This window comes from Aethalodelphis obliquidens, unplaced genomic scaffold (genome assembly GCF_003676395.1).
Source record: "Aethalodelphis obliquidens isolate GAN/ISIS:26980383/991018 unplaced genomic scaffold, ASM367639v1 scaffold26, whole genome shotgun sequence".
In the NCBI taxonomy this organism is placed as follows: Eukaryota; Metazoa; Chordata; class Mammalia; order Artiodactyla; family Delphinidae; genus Aethalodelphis; species Aethalodelphis obliquidens.
The window spans coordinates 12,085,096-12,102,215 of NW_020837970.1; the positions used below are offsets into that span (position 1 = coordinate 12,085,096).

At 43.9% G+C, this 17,120-nt stretch overlaps 1 protein-coding gene across 5 annotated transcripts; it reads right to left on the reverse strand.

Annotated features, from left to right (window-relative positions):
• Positions 1-2,023: 2,023 nt before the first annotated feature.
• On the reverse strand, positions 2,024-13,975 carry PDCD7 (programmed cell death 7). 5 transcript variants are annotated; one of them, XR_003436398.1, is made up of 6 exons: positions 13,071-13,975; positions 10,982-11,120; positions 5,843-6,079; positions 5,484-5,571; positions 5,009-5,371; positions 3,672-3,780 (listed from the first exon to the last, which is right to left on the reverse strand). XR_003436398.1 is itself a non-coding variant. In XM_027123325.1 (5 exons), the coding sequence occupies exons 1-5, from the start codon at positions 13,944-13,946 to the stop codon at positions 2,112-2,114; spliced, it is 1,356 nt and encodes a 451-aa protein (XP_026979126.1). In that variant the 5' UTR covers positions 13,947-13,975; the 3' UTR covers positions 2,024-2,111. The 5 variants fall into 5 exon arrangements, 3 of the variants coding, with proteins under 3 accessions (XP_026979126.1, XP_026979125.1, XP_026979127.1); XR_003436399.1 differs by lacking the exon at positions 3,672-3,780 and having other exon boundaries at positions 4,429-5,153; positions 5,270-5,371; XM_027123325.1 differs by lacking the exons at positions 3,672-3,780; positions 5,009-5,371 and adding an exon at positions 2,024-2,127.
• Between the last annotated feature and the right edge of the window lie 3,145 nt (positions 13,976-17,120).

Here is a 17,120-nt window from a genome sequence, read left to right on the forward strand (position 1 = left end):
AGTCTTTGAAAGAGTTTAATTCTCTATTTTCATTAATTTATGTTCAATACATAGAGAATATAGGTATAGGTCAGGGATAGGAAATGTGCAAGATAAACTTGGAACAGAATACTGGGATTAAGTGGGAACTCAGGAGTGGAGTTAAAAGAGGCTCCCACTGGCCAAAGGTGAGGCAATCAATAAAAAAAGATAAAAACAATGGACTGAAAGACAAATACATTTAGATCTGAGTTCATAATGATACTTAAAAAAAAAATTCACTGGTAACTTTTGGAGGATGCTATGGAACTACCTCATTATTTTGAAAACTAGTAAATAAAATCATGTATTTATTTTTTTGCCTTTCCTATACAAATTGTACCCAGGGTAACCAATAGTTGATGAGGGGATGTTTCTCCTTTTAGTATATTCCAGCTGATAATTAAAGAAAGAAGGGCATAATTAAACTATCACTATTTTGCAAATCCAAATGAGTGTGTCTAGGTCTTGAATGTCAATGGCTGCTAAGATCACAAAATAAGACAACCAATTAGTCCTCCTAAACGGAGTACACACCAGGTCTATGAAATACTCTTGCCAGAAAATCCCAATCTTAATGTCATCAAACCTTTAGATCAGAGTGGTCCAATAGAAACATGTGAACCACATGTGTAATTGTACATAGCAAATCAAACTCAATTTCAGTTCAAACTCAATTTCAAGTCCCCAATAACCATACATGGCTACCATATTAGACAGTACAGCTCTGTCTAATCATTATATTATAGGAATAGAGGAACATGTAATCACAAGGATGCAGTTAGCAAAATCCAGACTGGGAACTCTTCAGGAAAAAGTGATCTGATTTCTTCAAGTAATAAACTGCAAGGGAGTGAAAGTGCAACAGTACATAGGAGGAAGGAAAGAGAGACCTATGGGTTATCAGAAACTTAAGAGACACATCAACCAACAACAATGCATAGATTGCATCCAGATCTTGATCTGGAACAAAGTGTAAAACACACATTTATGAGATAATTTAAACACTGACTGAATATTTGATGATACTAAGGAGTTATTCATTTCTTTAGGTGCAATAATAGCAGTGGTTAAATTTTTTAAATGTCTTAGAGCTACATAAACACCTATGAAGTAATATGGCATCTGAGATTTGCCTCAAAATAATCCAGTGTGATTGGTAGGGGTACAGATAAAACAAGATTGGTCAAGAGTTGACCATTATTTGAAGCCAGATGATGAAAAAAATTATACCATTCTCTTTACTTTTTAATATTTGAAATTTTCCACAATTAAAAAGAAAAGACTGTAGGATAAGCTTACAATGATACTGTCCATATTCTCAGGAGTACAATTCATTAAAGACACTACTGTAAGTCTTTCTTGGGACGTCCCTGGTGGTCCAGTGGGTAAGACTCCAAGCTCCCAGTGCAGGGGGCCCAGGTTCGATCCCTGATCAGGGAACTAGATCCCGCATGCCTGCCACGACTAAGAGTTTGCATGCCACAACTAAGAAGCCCGCATGCAGCAACTAAAAAGATCCCACACACCCCAACGAAGATCCTGCGTGTTGCAACTAAGACCCCCGGAGCAGCCAAAATAAGTAAATATATATTTTTTAAAAGTCTTTCTTTCTGAACCTATAAAGCAGGGGTCCCCAACACACCCCACACCCCACACCCCGCCCCCGGGCTACACAGCAGGAGGTGAGCAGCGAGCGAGTAAGTGAGCAAAGCTTCATCTGCGGCTCCCCATCGCTCGCATTACAGCCTGAACCATCCCCACCCCCACTCCCCTCCCCAACACTGGTCCCTAGAAAAACTTTCTTCCACAAAACCAGTCCCTGGTGCCAAAAAGGTTGGGGACAGCTGCCTTAAAGTACCAGTGGCTGCTGCCACCACCACTACACAGGGCATAAACTAGGAAAAACTTAACAAAAGACCAAATAATAAAAATAATGCTCACTTTATTAAAACTTTGCAGAAGCTGAATGAGAGGGAAGAGGGAATGGTTTTTTCCACCTGAGGTTAAATGCTTTCTTTTCCTTGGGTTCTGCTGCCTGAGTTTTCCTGAGTCCTTGCTCCACACTCCCTAACCCCATCAATGCAGGTATCTTAGTGGCAAGGCTGTCTGGACACCAAACATACATTGTACAATTCATCTTTTATTTCTACTCTTCCTGCATCTCATCAGAAAATGGTGGAGATTTATAACAAAAGGGCACACAGGCCTACGGGGTTATGTGAGGCTAATCACATCAGATTCTGAGGTTTATGAGCTTAGAAACACTTTAGAGGAGTGCTGGCCCTCACACCCTGTTAACTCTGTAATGCATAACATATAAACAGTGCAAACGAAACAACAAAAAAGGGACAAATGTGTTAGCATCTTGTATCCAAGAGCTTCCAAGTACATGAAATCACTTCCAAAGTTGAGACGTCCTTTCCTGCTTATCCAGAGTTGGATACCGCCTAAAAAGTTTGGTGCTTGAGATTCACCTTCCGGTAGCAAATGCCTAGTTAATAAATTTGAACTTTGCAGTAAATGTCTTTCATCAATGTGAAACAGTGTGTAGTGATTTGGGAGGCAACAAATTGGGGGCAAAGGCTCAAACTAAAAATGATATTTATTTAGCTTTTTGGAAATATAAATAACACAATAAATGGCAAAAAGGAAAACAAAATAAAACAAAAAACCTGACATGTTATATGACTGATCATCTCCAGGCACAACAGCATTTATTAATGAGTATAAAAAAATAAATTTTATTATTTTTATCTGCTTTTCCCCCAGCTTAAATTACATGTATATTTTTGGAAGCTTGAGTTCCTAAGAAAATTCCACAATTTCCACTATACCAGCTCCCACAATGTGACTGAGTGAGGTTAATCAAGGTCCCACTCCCATAAGGAAATTAATTTTTATCCTTGCAGATTCTGAACAACCAGACCTCTAGAAACTTAAAAAGCAGGTGCTTTCATTAGGATCCTTCTAATATGGGGAAAATGCAGCCATCATCCATTAAAACACAATCCAGTTTGGGTACAGGTACTCTTCAGGCTTTCCAAGTTCTCCACTTGACTACCAGACAAGGCCACCAGCTTTTCTGGCAGCCCAGCCTCTCCAGCTGCACAAAAAGTGGGATTCACAAAACTGAAGATAAAGCATTTCTGACCTTTCTTCCTGGAAGTTAGGAGGCTCTCTGGGTAAGAAAGGTAAGGAGGTTTTGCATCAAGCTTGCTTTAACAAGGAGTACTGGGGAAGGAACTGCTAAATCTACCCAGTGCACACCTGTGTCGAGGGTATGAGTGTATAGCGTATACTTATCCATCACCACACAAGAAAGATAAAAGTAAACTTATAAATCAATCTGGACCAAGCCCCTCAAAACAGAGGCGAATTTCATGAACCAAGGCCACTGCCTGTCGTAAAAACCTCAGTTCACCTAGGTCCTTGCCTGAGGAACCATATTAATCTCCTGATTCAAGAGGCACCTTGGCCAGGACAGAGGACAGAAGGAAAATGTAACTTCTGGGTAGGGCAATGCCACGTGGAGTTTAGAGGTTGTGATTTATACTACAGTACAAGAAGATGGCAGCGTCACTAATACTTAGAGCTGGAAAGAGCCTTGGCTGGACGACACTCCTGGAGCATCTTTACTAATGCAGCTTAATGGCGGTTGCCCAGATGTCGTTGCTGGGGAGCGGGGGAAGAACCCATCCTTGGGGAACGGAGTTGCCTTTGGGATGATCAGATGGCACCAGGTACTGATCCCAATCATGCCTTAATGAGAACATTACAGAACAACTGTTTATTTTTGTTTCATTCCAAGCACTATGTTAGCAACTAAATATTCTATTACAGGACTTTGCTTTCAAATGACCGATATGAGTCCATTAAAGAACTTGATTTCTAGAAATTATGCAAAAGACTATTTCTTAAATGTACATATATGTAAGTGGGAAAAAACGCCAAATAACTTATATTTTATGGATAACCAAATAATGAATATACAGTCGATCCTCATTATTTGCAGATTCTGTATTTGCAAATTTGGCTATTCACTAAAATTTATTTGTAACCCACAAATCATTACTCATGGTGCTTCCCTGGTTACTTGCCAACATGCACAGAGCAGTGAAAAATCTGAGTCACCAAAAGGCATGTTCCCAACTGTGGTGGAACAAGGTGACACTCTGCCTTCTTTTCAGCTCCCCTACTGTCAACAAGTATCTTTTCTGTAGTCTGTTTAGTACCACATTCTTCAAATTTTTGTGCTCTCTATTGGCATTTTGCTGTTTAAAATGGCTCCCGAGTACAGTGCTGGAGTGCTATAGCTAGCATTAGAAGGCTGTGATATGCCTCATGGAGAACACATGTATGTTAGATAAGCTACCTTCAGGCATGAGTTATAGTGCCATTAGCTATGAGTTCAATGTTGATGAATCAACAGTATGTATTAAATAAGTTGTCTTTAAAAAGAAAGACAAGGTTAGGTATTGATCAGTTGATGAAAATGTCGTGGCCAAAGGCTCACAGGAGCCTAGCTCTGTATTTCCTTCAGGAGCAGCAGTTCAGTATTCTCTAACTCAGCATTTGCAGTTTTACAGAATATAGCTGCTGTAAATAACGAGAACCCATTGTAATATATTTAAAGGCTAAAACTTGTATGTTAACCAGAAATACACTTTTCCCAGAACAGCGCTAAAGAGTACTGTTGGACCTTGGAAGGATCCTCAGAGAGCACTTAGTTCAGTGGTTTTTCAAATCAGGCTTTGAAGACACTTAGGCCCCAAGTAGATGCTTTGGGGAGTCTAGAAATAACAAAGTGCTTCCAGTCAATAACACATTTAAACTGCCTGTGGAACCCATTCATTCATTGTTATACAAACTGATTTTTCAAAAGATTACATTTGGGAGGGTACTACTGTTCACATTTGAAGGCCACAGTCTAGTCCATCATTTTCACCTTGTAGGTGAGGAAAGTGAGACTCAGAACTGAAAACTTTACCTAGCTCATTAGTAACTGCAGATTAAGGTGAGACTCCTTGTTCCCAGCTCTCTTGGCTTTGACCTGTAAGAACTCACAAGTCAGTGTGGGTCTTTGTTAACAGTCTCCACAGGTGAGTATACAGGGAGGGTTTCTTTTCCTTGGTCTGTTTAGCAGTAGAAGAGAATTAGGAAAAGGAGGTCAATGATTTAAGTCAACATAACAGCTATAGCATGGGATAATACAGAGGGCAAGTCACAACCTGAGTTTCAGCGTCTTCACCTGTTAAAATAGGGACATCTACTTCTCAAGAACTGATGAGGACTAAACAAGACGTGTGTGGCATGCTTCAAACTTGGAAACATTCTATAAACTCATAAGGAACTAAAAAAAAAAAAAAAAAAAAGATATAGTAATAGACCTCAACAACATAAGCACTTTGTCGACTGCTTCTTGCTACCTAAGGGAAGGAAAACATGGAGAATGCCCCTCTGACCTTATCTGGATGAGTGCTGGCAGGGAGTGCTCAGCCTGGAGGTAATACTGCCGGAAAGGCTGCAAGAGATGAGCAAGTGGGAACTCATCTGAAAAAGAAAAGGCACAATACCATGTCATCATGCTTCATATGTACAGCATATTTCTCAAGGCAAAGTGACTTAGTCTATGATTATACAATATGATCAAATGTGTTTCATCTTTATCCTTGATTTCCAGGATATAGTTTAGAATTCAAATCCTAAAGGATCCTTCCAATTTGTCGCCTACCACCTCTTAGCTTAGGTGGAGATCATCCATGAGGAAAAGAGCTGTCCATCTAGTATTTTTCTTTCCTCCACTGGTTACAGAGGAACTTACCTGGATCCCCAAATAACTTGGACTCAATTTCACGCTTCTGTAGTAAAAATTTCTCTTTTTCTTTCCTCTGTTTCTTCTCTAATTCTCTTTTCCTCTCTTCCTCTTGTTCTCCTTCCAACATAACTCTGAGGGCTCTCTCTTCAGCTTCATATAATTCAGAGCGTTTTTTAATGAGTTTTCTCAGTCGCTGAAGGTGATGCTCAAAGGTCTCATCTGCTGAGGCTGGAGGACAGACCCCTGGGCAAAGAGATGCAAATGACATTTTAGATACAACTTTTTCTTATCCCCAAATCCATGTTCTAATGAACAGACTCAAAGTCCTACTAACAGTATGAATTTGGTTAGAGTTTACAAATTCCAACCAGCCTTCAAGTCTCAATTTGATCTTTTTGAGTCTTCAATTAATTTCACCCCTGACTTTCACTAACTCCTCTTTCTGTATCACACTACTTAACCTTTGATTTTGTTTATTTCTTAATGGTTTTGATCCTTCAGTTGGAGAATTCCTCTACTAAAGGGAGGAACTGTCTTTTACTTCTTCACTGTGAAATTCCTACAGCACAGACTCCTAGACCCAACTAATAAACAATTTTTCCTCTGACTGAGTCTGAACTTCTGAGAGCGCACACTTGGACAGTGAGGAAGAAATACACTTAACCAACCACAATAACCTCACAGTCTGCTGCTGAGGGCAGGGTGACCAAATGTTTCATTTGTCCAGTTTTAGCACTGAAAACCCAGTGTCCTGGGACAGATGTGATGGTTGGTCAACCTGATTTGGAGGTCTGACTCTTTTTTCCCTCAACCACGGCAGCTAAGTAGTTGCAGAATTCGCTCTCCTATCTTCATCTCCGAGGCTAACGTTCCTTCAGATCATTTTGTCATGATTTCTTGGCTTGAACAAGTTTTCATCTACTCATTCCCACCTATGGAAACTCTACAACTCAAATCCATCTACTAAGTTGCCAATTATTTTCCAAATACACACAAAATTCCTATGCACTGAGAAATTTAAGCTGTCACTTTGTTGTTTCATAATAATTTCATGGTTTTGTTTCATTTCTTTACCTAGACCAAGGATTGGCAAATCTTTTCCATAAGCGGCCAGACAGTGAATATTTTAGGCTTCTGGGTCATACAATCTCTGCTGCAAGTACTAAAATCTCTCAGTACAGCAAAAATACACAGACACGCCATCAGCCCCAAAGTGCCTCCAGACCCCTGAGAAGGTGTGGCCTGCTCCCATCTCGGTGTGCTGGCCTGCACCACCCGCGCTCATTCCCCTCAGCCTTTCATGGATCCCTCCTGACCACCATGACACACTCCCTCTGAACCGCCCCCCCCCACCCCGACCAATCCTCTTCCAGATCCCCTGCAACGACATGATCTAGGTTCCCTCCACCTCTACCATTACTTCTCTAGTTCCTGCAGCTCCTAGATACCAATGCTTTCTCCTTTATTCCCCTTTAGCCACCCATACCTTAGGGCCTCGTGCAGTCTTTGGACCTTGGCATGATCAGAAAAAAGTTTCCACCTCTGAAGTCTTAAACCCAATTATTCTCTTCTCTGACTTTCTACCCAAAACTCTGTCAGCTTCACTAAAACCTCCAATCTAATATATCAGATTTCACCAAAACGTGTGGTCGCCCATTAAGCAAAACCCCAATAGACCTGTGCTCTGTGCTCCCCTGCCAACTGCAGACTCATTTGGTTATGTGACCCAGTGCCAGTGTATAGTTACATCAGCTCAGCCCATAATGGCACCTCTCTACAGCCATACTCCCATGTGTCTCTGGTTGGCTCTCACTCATTCCTCACAACAATTATTTCAAACATTCACCTCCCTCCTAAAGCCTTACTTCTCTACTCTTAGCAAACCATCTAGCATTTTCCCTAGAGAAAAGAGGCTATCAGCCAGGAAATCCCTTAATTTTTTGCTGCTGACTTTACTCATCTGAATTACTACCCATCCTTGCCCTCTTCGTTTTCATTTCAGTGGAAAATGGGTCCTTCTCCACTTAAGTTAATTCCTCCATCTGGGATCTGAATCTCCCTACTTCCTGCAGGACCTCAAGCCATTAACTATCCCTCCTGCTTCTCTTCACAGGCAAACTTTTAATAAGTTGGACTCACTGTCTGCTTTTCTTATCTCCTCCTCTTTGATCTAGTCTAGTCTGGCCTCTACCCATACCACTCCACTGAAATGCACCCAGCACCAGTCACTAATAACCTGTTGGGTACTAATTCCCATGGATGTTTATTAATCTTTATATTACTTGATAATAATAATAATAAACACTTACACAGCATTTACTACATGCCAGGATTTTTTTTTTTTTTTTTTTTTTTTGCGGTACGTGGGCCTCTCACTGCTGTGGTCTCTCGCGTTGCGGAGCACAGGCTCCGGACACGCAGGCTCAGCGGCCATGGCTCACGGGCCTAGTCGCTCCGCGGCATGTGGGATCTTCCCAGACCAGGGCACGAACCCATGTCCCCTGCATCGGCAGACGGACTCTCAACCACTGCGCCACCAGGGAAGCCCGCCAGGACTGTTTTAAACACTTTATGCATGTTTACTAATTTAATCATTGCAACACCCCATGGATCGGTACCATCACGATTCCCTTCATACAGGTGAGGAAAAACCAAGGCACAGAGAAGTTTAAGTAACCTGCCCAATATTATACAATCTCTCTGAGCATTTGCCACTTTCCAGAAAAAGTAAGGCGTCTACCCTTTCCTCCTATCTCTGACCTCTCTTGATCTCTTTTGTGGCCTCCTCCTTACCCATCTTGATTTTGACATTCCCTAGGATTTTGTCTTTGGGCCTCATCTTACACCGCACAATCTCCTCAAGGTCATCCCTACTTACAGCAACATGCTGATAAACTCTTATCCAGGATGTACCACAGGCACCACAAACATAACAGGTCCCAAACTGAACTCATCAGCCCCAAGTCTGTTCCCCCTCTTGTTTTCCTGGTCAATTAGAATGGTATCATCACTCATTCAATAGATCAAGCTAGAACCTGAAAGTCATTTTTTTCCTTCAGCTCCCACATGCTGAGTTCCCCCAAGTTATTTACTTATATGTACACACACACACACACACACACACACACACACTCTACTCACATCTCTTAAATCTGTTTACTTTTCTCCAGCTCACTATCTGACTCTTAGTTCACACTCCCATATTATCCCTGCCCAGACTGCAACAGCCCTATCAGTCTCTCTTTTTTCCTCCCTCCTAGAAGCCCCAAACCTTTCTCTACTCTGCCAGCACTGACCTTTGTCATCTCTGCTTAAAAGCTTCCAATGGTTCCACTCAGCTTTAAGCATAGGTGAGAAGTCTAGCCTAGCAAATAAGACACTTTGAGACGTGGCCCTGCTTACATAACCAGCTTCATTTTCTCAGCACAGTGAGAGAACTTAGAAAGTTGCTCTTTTTCTTTTAAAGTATCCAACAAAACCAGTTACTAGATACTAAATCGTTTTACATTCAAGTCAGTTAACTCCAGAGCCTGCTTATTTTAGATTTTAATTTCTCCTAAAATTTCTTCCTTCTTTCAGACCGAAGTGAGGCAGACTAATAGAAATTGTGTTGTACAATAAATTCACTTGGCATAAGTTTACTGAACACTCAGCTCACGGAGGACATGAAGTAGGGGAATATTAAATAGTAGCCCTCAGGTTTTGCATTATTATAATTAAGAGATAGAGGTAGACACAGTAGATGCAACCTCCCTCTGATTCATGAATGCTTTGTGGGGTCATCTGATTCTGAGACCTGAATCTGAATCAGCCAGTCTGGAGGCTGGCATGTAGAAGTTAATCATTTAGCTAGTGAATGAGCTTGACTGAATGCACATGTCCCAGAGACATTTTATTAAGGATCTGAGCTGCAGTTTTCAATTATATTTTAAACCACACAGGGCAGATCATTTGCTATTGTGGTACTTGCTAATTTGTGTACTCTCAAATATCCCTGGTGAATGTCAATGGCCTACAGCCTACTAAATAAGGCAGCATGTTGTTCAAGCCAGGTGCAAATGAGAAGGAGCAGTAGGTCACCTCAGTCCAGATCGGGGAAGGATGGAATTTACTGTATTTACTTTTGAAGGATAATGAGAGCTAAAAATGGCAAAGATGGTACTGAAGGCCCTCCAGACAAACAGACTGGCAAGAGCAAGGATCCAGGCAGGCAGGAAAGCACAACTGGGGAACTTCTAGAAAACCAGTGCTCCCTCTAGAGGCAAGAGGAGACCACTGAGGTTCTCTGGGTCCAAAAGTGACATGCAGGTAAGCCAGGGACACCCATGCAGCCTGCAGGGCACTCCCTGCCCCATCCAACCATTCACACCTCTACAAATATCAATGTTTCAGGTTTGAAATGTATATGAAGGAGCATGCTAAGTTTTCGACACCTTCTGAAGCACCAAGTAAAGACAGAATAGCTTTCATCTTGGTATATGGGCTTGACCAGCCACGCCAACCTCACTCAGAAAAGTGTGGCCAGGAATGCCTGGGATGGCAATGATGAGTCAAGAGGAAGACAGTGCAGGATTTCCCTGGTGGCACATTGGTTAAGAATCCGCCTGCCAATGCAGGGGCCATGGGTTCGATCCCTGGTCCAGGAAGATCCACATGCCTCAGAGCAACTAAGCCCGTGCACCACAACTACTGAGCCTGAGAGCCACAACTACTGAGCCTGTGAGCCACAACCACTGAGCCCACGTGCCACAATTACTGAAGCCTGTGAGCCTAGAGCCGGTGCTCTACCACAATAGAAGCCACTGCAATGGGAAGTCCATGCACTGCAACAAAGAGTAGCCCTGCTCACCACAACTAGAGAAAGCCCATGTGCAGTAACACAGCCAAAAATAAATAAATTAATTTTTTTATAAAAGTAAAAAAAAGAGGAAGACAGTGCGGTGGGTTCCCACATCCTTTTCAATCTTGGCTACCAGGGATAAATACCTTCTGAGGCTTTCTACTTCCAAAGTTCTGAAGTACTGCTGATAAGCTTAGTTACCCTACTTGGTGAAACTAATGAAGTATCAAGCATTTTTCCTTCAACAATTTTGGGGAGGAGGGGGCTAGGGTAAAGAATGGAAAGAAATGCAAAGCCATGGTTACCTTTCCTTGCTGCAGCCTCTTTCCTGAGTTTCCTCAATTTCTCCAAGGCCCGAAGAATGTCCACCATTCTTTTGGTGTCTGCTTGTTTTTTCCTCACTTCAGATAGGACACCATCAGCAGCAGCTTTAAGTTCCTGCTCCTGGATGAGAAAGAGAGCCCATGAGACCCAGTATGGAACCTTACGAGTAACAACCTTACAGCAGAGAAAATCTGCCTGGCCGTGAGATTTCAGAGGATCAGACAGTCCCAAGGTTAAGAAAGACTCTACTGGATCTACATCCCAATTTCCTGAGCCATGCACAACTCCTCTCTACATTGGTCCAGCCAAGGGATTATCTTCTCTGCAGCTTCCATGTGGGCTCTTGCCTTTGTTTCTTCCTCAGAGTTTCTCAAAGTGTGGTTCAAGGAACATCTGCCTCCAACTTACCTTGTTAACTTGGGGCTCTCTTATTAAAAATGCAGACTCCTGGATCCAAAGATTCAGACTAGCAGGGAAGATAAAGAATGGGGTTGGAAAGGCCTAGGACTCTACAATGTTCTCAGTGATAACCTAAGCACGGTTTGTGCCCCGATGCTCTAAAGTCTCAAGGATCTCTTTGATATGACAGCCTTTTAAACATCTGAAGACTCAATCTTTCTCTTAAGTTGGTTCACATGTAAGCTAAATAACCCTGGTTCCTCAAGTCACTACTCACAGGACTCTTGTCTCCAGTACCCTCACAGTGCGTGGTAGGGAGGATCCTTTTGCCTAAAAGCTCTCTTTCCCATCTGTCAAATAAGCACTATAGTTTCACCATTACAGACACACCATGCTGTTTCACTCTTTTGTTTCTGGAACTGCACATGCTGCTTTCACTTAGCTTTGACATTTCCTACAAGACTCAGCTGAGATGTCACCATATCATCTGGGAAGCCTTCCTTGATACCTTCCCCCAGTGGATTAGATATTCCTTCTCTGGGCTTTTATAGCACCTACAGTTGAAATCCTAACACACACCATGCTATACAGACATGATCCCCCATGGTGCTCTAAGCCCCTCAAGGACAAGCACTATGTCTTATTCACCCCTACTTCCAGCACTCAGCAGTGGGCCTGCCATAATGAGCCCACATTAAATGGTGAAATTACTCATATTCCCTTAGGTTAAGGCATTGCCTCCAAGTACTCTCCTTTAAAGCGCTGATATATTCCTGGAGGTGTGAAGACAAAGCTTGCCATCAACATACTTTAGAGGGGAGTTGGATCAGACTCCAGGGCTGTAGCAGACACAAGGAGGACACAAGCCTGTACCCGCTGGTTGTGGAGAGTGGAGGGAGAGGGGAAGTCCCTAGAGGCATTCAAAAGTAATGAGAATGCCTTAACTATTTGACTGATTTCCAGTTTCACCCTGGCCCTCTACTTAAGTTAAAACTTGAGATCAGTAGGCTTTGGAATCGAGCAATCTGGGCTCAAATCAGGAGTGAAACTGCCACAAACCGGTTGTGTGACTGTTGGCAAGTTAACCTCTCTATGCCTCAATTTCCTAATCTGTAAAATTGGGATAATACTGCCTACCTCTCAGACTGTTACAAGGTTTTGAGTAAGTGCTCAAAAATACCATCGTTGAACTTGGGATATTGTTGAACTTGTAAATAAAGGAATCCTGGGAAAATCATCACTAGTGCCCCATCAGCCAATTAGGGTATATGTTCCTTGAGAAAATGCCCCAAGTTCTCTTTTTTTGTATTCTTAAAATCACCTAGAGCAGGACAAGACGCAAGGACCCAGATTCTTGTTCGTCGTGAATGTTACTAAGTGGACAGAACGCTGAAGCAGAAAACAGATCTGTCATCCCTGCAAAACCACTATGCAATCCTACACTTTGTATTTATGGGACTTTGCAGCGCACCTAGAGCATTTGTGTTATTTACTCTACACCATTAACACGCAACCAATACGGAAATATGAGGTCGGAAAGGCAAACTATCTCTTTATTTTACGGATGAGGAAAAAGAGGCTTAGCCCTGAGGAATGACAGTGCAAAGCCTCAAGCCTCATCGGGTGTCAAACACCACTAACCCTGCTCCCGTGTGCATCCGCTGCTCTTACCCGCTTCTTCTCCTCCACCTCCTGCACGCACTTGACCCTCCAGCGGTCAATCTCCTGCTCGCGCTCCGCTGCCCGCGTGGCCTCCGCCTCCAGCTCGGCCTCGCGTTCCCGGGCCCTCTCGCGAAGCCGCAGCCGGCGGCGCCGGACCCTCTCCAGCCTGCGCCGCGCCTCGCCCACATAGGCTGCCTGGGTCAGGAGCTGAAGTCGCTCGGCCAGCTCGGCGCGCAGCGGCTGTGCCTCCGCATGCAGCTGTGCCCAGGCCACGCCGTCAGCCTCGGCCTCGCGCAGCGCATGGCCCAGGTCGCGCAGCCGCCGCACCAGGCGCAGGGACCCGCGCAACCGAGCCCGAACCTCGCCCAGGTTGGGGCCGGCGGGCGCGCGCGGAGGCACCGGGCAGGCCCGCCGCGGGGTTCCGAACACCGCCTCTAGCCACTGCCGGTCGCGCAGGCGCTGCAGGGCCGCGTCCCCAAGCACGTCGGACGGCGGCGGTGCTTCAGGCCAGCGCGGGCTCCAGGGCGGCCCCGGGCCTGGAGGCGGCGGCCGCGGGCGCTCACCGGCGTCGTTCCCTAGGAAGGGCCGGCACTGGGGCGGCGGGGGAGGGAGCGGCGGTGGCGGCACCTGGTAGAAGGAGCCGCCGCCGCCGCCCCCGCCCCCGCCCCCGCGGGAGGCTTCCCCGGGGGCCCGGGGCTGCAGAGCCAGCGGGGGCTGGAGAAAGGGGGCGGAGGCCCCCGGAAAGGGACCAGGCCGCTGGGGAAGAGGCGGTGGGAAAGCCGGAGAGGGTAGCGGCGGTGGCGGACAGCCAAAGGGAGCGGGAGCCGGCGGCTGCGGGAGCGGCGGGCCCGGGCGACCCGGGGTGAAGAAGGGAGGCAGAGCCATGGCCACCACGGAGGGATTCTGAGAAGTGACAGGAATCTGAGTGGTTCCCAGCGAAAGTGTCTTCCGGGAGGAAGTGACGTATACCGCGCGCGACATAAGTGTGACGTACCCGACCCAGGGAGCCCGGCGCATGGATGGGCGTTCCTTCAACCCTTCAATTCAAAAATACTGTCCTTACTGAGCATTCTAGGTGAGGAGCTAGCCCCTTTGCAGTGCGACTAACAGATACAGTTCCTCTCCTCGTAGAACTACCTATCTAGTAAAGAAAACACATTAATCAAGTAATCCTGCAATCGAATGCAAAAGGGCAGCGGCGAATGTAAGTACTACCAAAGAGGAAAAAAGGGCAAGAAGAGCTTATAGGAAAATTAAATTTAAAGAGGTTGGGGAAGGTTGTCCTAAGGCTTTGAGACTCCATCGGAGGTCTGAAGGGTAATTATGAGTTAAATCGTAGAAATAGAAGAGAAAGAAGAGAGGGACGCACAGTCCGAATGGGAACAGCATTTACAAAAGCCCCCTAGTAGACTAGGAGTAGGTCTGGTGCGGGAACTGAAAGAATGCCAGTGTGGATGGAGCACAGAAAGCCTGAAGGGAGCCTGGTGATCCTGGGAGGTGGACAAGATCGTAGCGTCCAGGATCTCATATCTTAAGAACAGTGGGAAACCACTGGAGGGTTTTAAGCAGGAGGGACAGGGAAGGCCATTCACTCCACATGATTAGATTTTAAAAATTAAACTCTGAGATAATTGTAGCTTCATATGCAGTTGTAATAAATAGTACCGCAAAATTCCGGGTACTTTTTACTCAGTTTCTCTTGCAAAACTGTATTACAGTATCACAACCGGGATGTTGACATTGATGGTCAAGATACAGAACATTTCCATACTACCAGGATCCCTCATTTGCCCCTTTATAGCCATACCCACTTCCCTTCCTTAACCTCTGGCAACCACTAATCCTCCATTTCTATAACTGTTGTCCTTTCTAGAATGTTATATAAATGGAATCATACAGTACATAACCTTTTGGGATTTACTCTTCTCACTCAGCCTAATCCTCTAGAGATACAGCCAGGTTCTTGCATCAGTGTTCCTTTGTTTTTTTTTTTTTTTTTTTTTTGCGGTACGCGGGCCTGTCACTGTTGTGGCCTCTCCCGCTGCGAAGCACAGGCTCCGGACGCGCAGGCTTAGCGGCCATGGCTCACGGGCCCAGCCGCTCCGCGTCATGTGGGATCTTCCCGGACCAGGGCACGAACCCGTGTCCCCTGCATCGGCAGGCGGACTCTCAACCACTGCGCCACCAGGGAAGCCCCCAGTGTTCCTTTTTATTGCAATAAAGGTGTGCAAAAAAAATGTGTGGATAAAACGAAATCACACTTTGTGTAATCATTCACCTGCTGAAGAATATTTGGGTTCTTTCCATTTGGGGGCTATCATGAATAAAGCTACTATAAACATTTGTATACAGGTATTTATGTGAACACAAACCATCATTTCTCTGGAGTAAATGCCCAGGAGTGCAATTGCTAGGTCATACACCAGTTACATGTTTAGTTTTTAAAGAAACTGCCACATTGTTTTCCAAAGTGGCTGTACCATTTTATATTCCCACCAGCGATATATGAATCATCCATTTGGCCTGCACTCTCATCAGCATTTTGTGTGTTTACTATTTTTTATTTTAGACAACCTGATAGATATGTGGTGATATTTCATTGTGGTTTTAATTTGCACTTCTTTAATGGCTAATTATGTTGAATATCTTTTCATATGCTTATCTGCCATCTGTATACCCTCTTCACTGAAATGTCTGATCATGTCTTTTGCCCATTTTCTAACTGGATTTTTTGGGTTTTTTACTGCTGAAATTTGAGTTATGTATTCTAGATATTAGTCCTTTGTATGTGGTTTGCAAATATTTTTCCCCCATTTTATAGCTTGTCCTTTCATCCTAACATGTTTGTTTTGTTTTTTCAGAGCAAAAGTTCTTAATTTTGATGAAGTCCAACTTAGCAGTTTTTCCTCTTATGGATCATGATTTTGGAGTCAAGTCTAAGAACTCTTAGCCCTAGATCCTGAAAACTTTTCTCCTGTGCTTTTTCTGAAAGTTTTCTAGGTTTACATTTAAGTCTGTGATCCATTTTGAGTTGATTTCTGTATAAGGTATTGAGACTTAGTTTCAGCCCCCACTCCCACCCCACCCCTTTGGATGTCCAATTGCTCCAGTATCACATGATGAGAGCTTTACTTTTCAAAGCTGTAAAGTGATGGATGATCCCTTGGGTAAGAGTCCAGCTCTATACCATGAGAAGAACCAACATGAGCCTGACCTCACTTCCCAAGGGACCACTAATATTTCTCAGAAACTTTGTAATATTCTACATATTTATTTGTATTTTATGTATTCAGTAATTAGGTAATACTGTACATAATATTTAAAGGCTTCAGTTTTCATCTTAAAATTTATTAGGTAAGGTATGGATATACCTTTTTATTTTCTAGATGTATACTGTTGTCAATACCATTTATTAAATATTCTTTTCCTAATTTGAAATATCACCTTTTCCAATACTAAATTCCCATATATATTTGGGATCTATTTCTGTACTTTACATTCTTTTCCATTGGTCTGTTCATGCACTGGTACACACTTAAATATTTAAAGGTTTATAATATATATATATATATTTTTTTTTTTTTTTGCGGTACGCGGGCCTCTCACTGTTGTGGCCTCTCCCGTTGTGGAGCACAGGCTCCGGACACGCAGGCTCAGCGGCCATGGCTCACAGGCCCAGCCACTCCACGGCATGTGGGATCTTCCTGGACCGGGGCACGAACCCGTGTCCCCTGCATCGGCAGGCAGACTCTCAACCACTGCGCCACCAGGGAAGCCCAGTTTATAATATTTTAAAAATAGAAGATGCAGTCCTTCCTCATTCTTCAGTTGCTGGTTAGGTGGAGAGGCTCTGGAACCAGTCTACCTGGGGTTAAATCCTGGCTGTTACTTACTAGTTGTGTGACCTTGGGAAAGCTACTTAAACACTCTGGGCTTAAGTTTCTTCATCTAGAAGGGTTGATAAGAGTATGTACCTCATAGAGTTGTTGCATTAAATGAACAGAGTGACACAGAGTAAGCATTATGAGTGTGCATTATCATTTTGCTTGTTTACCATTC

Coding starts and splice junctions, on each gene's coding strand:
- PDCD7 (XM_027123324.1), bottom strand. CDS start 13,946: ATGGCTCTGCCTCCCTTCTTCACCCCGGGTCGCCCGGGCCCGCCGCTC. Junction 11,121..13,070: donor AGGTGGAGGAGAAGAAGCGG/GTAAGAGCAGCG, acceptor TTTCTCATCCAG/GAGCAGGAACTTAAAGCTGC. Junction 5,572..5,842: donor CAAGTTATTTGGGGATCCAG/GTAAGTTCCTCT, acceptor TTTCTTTTTCAG/ATGAGTTCCCACTTGCTCAT.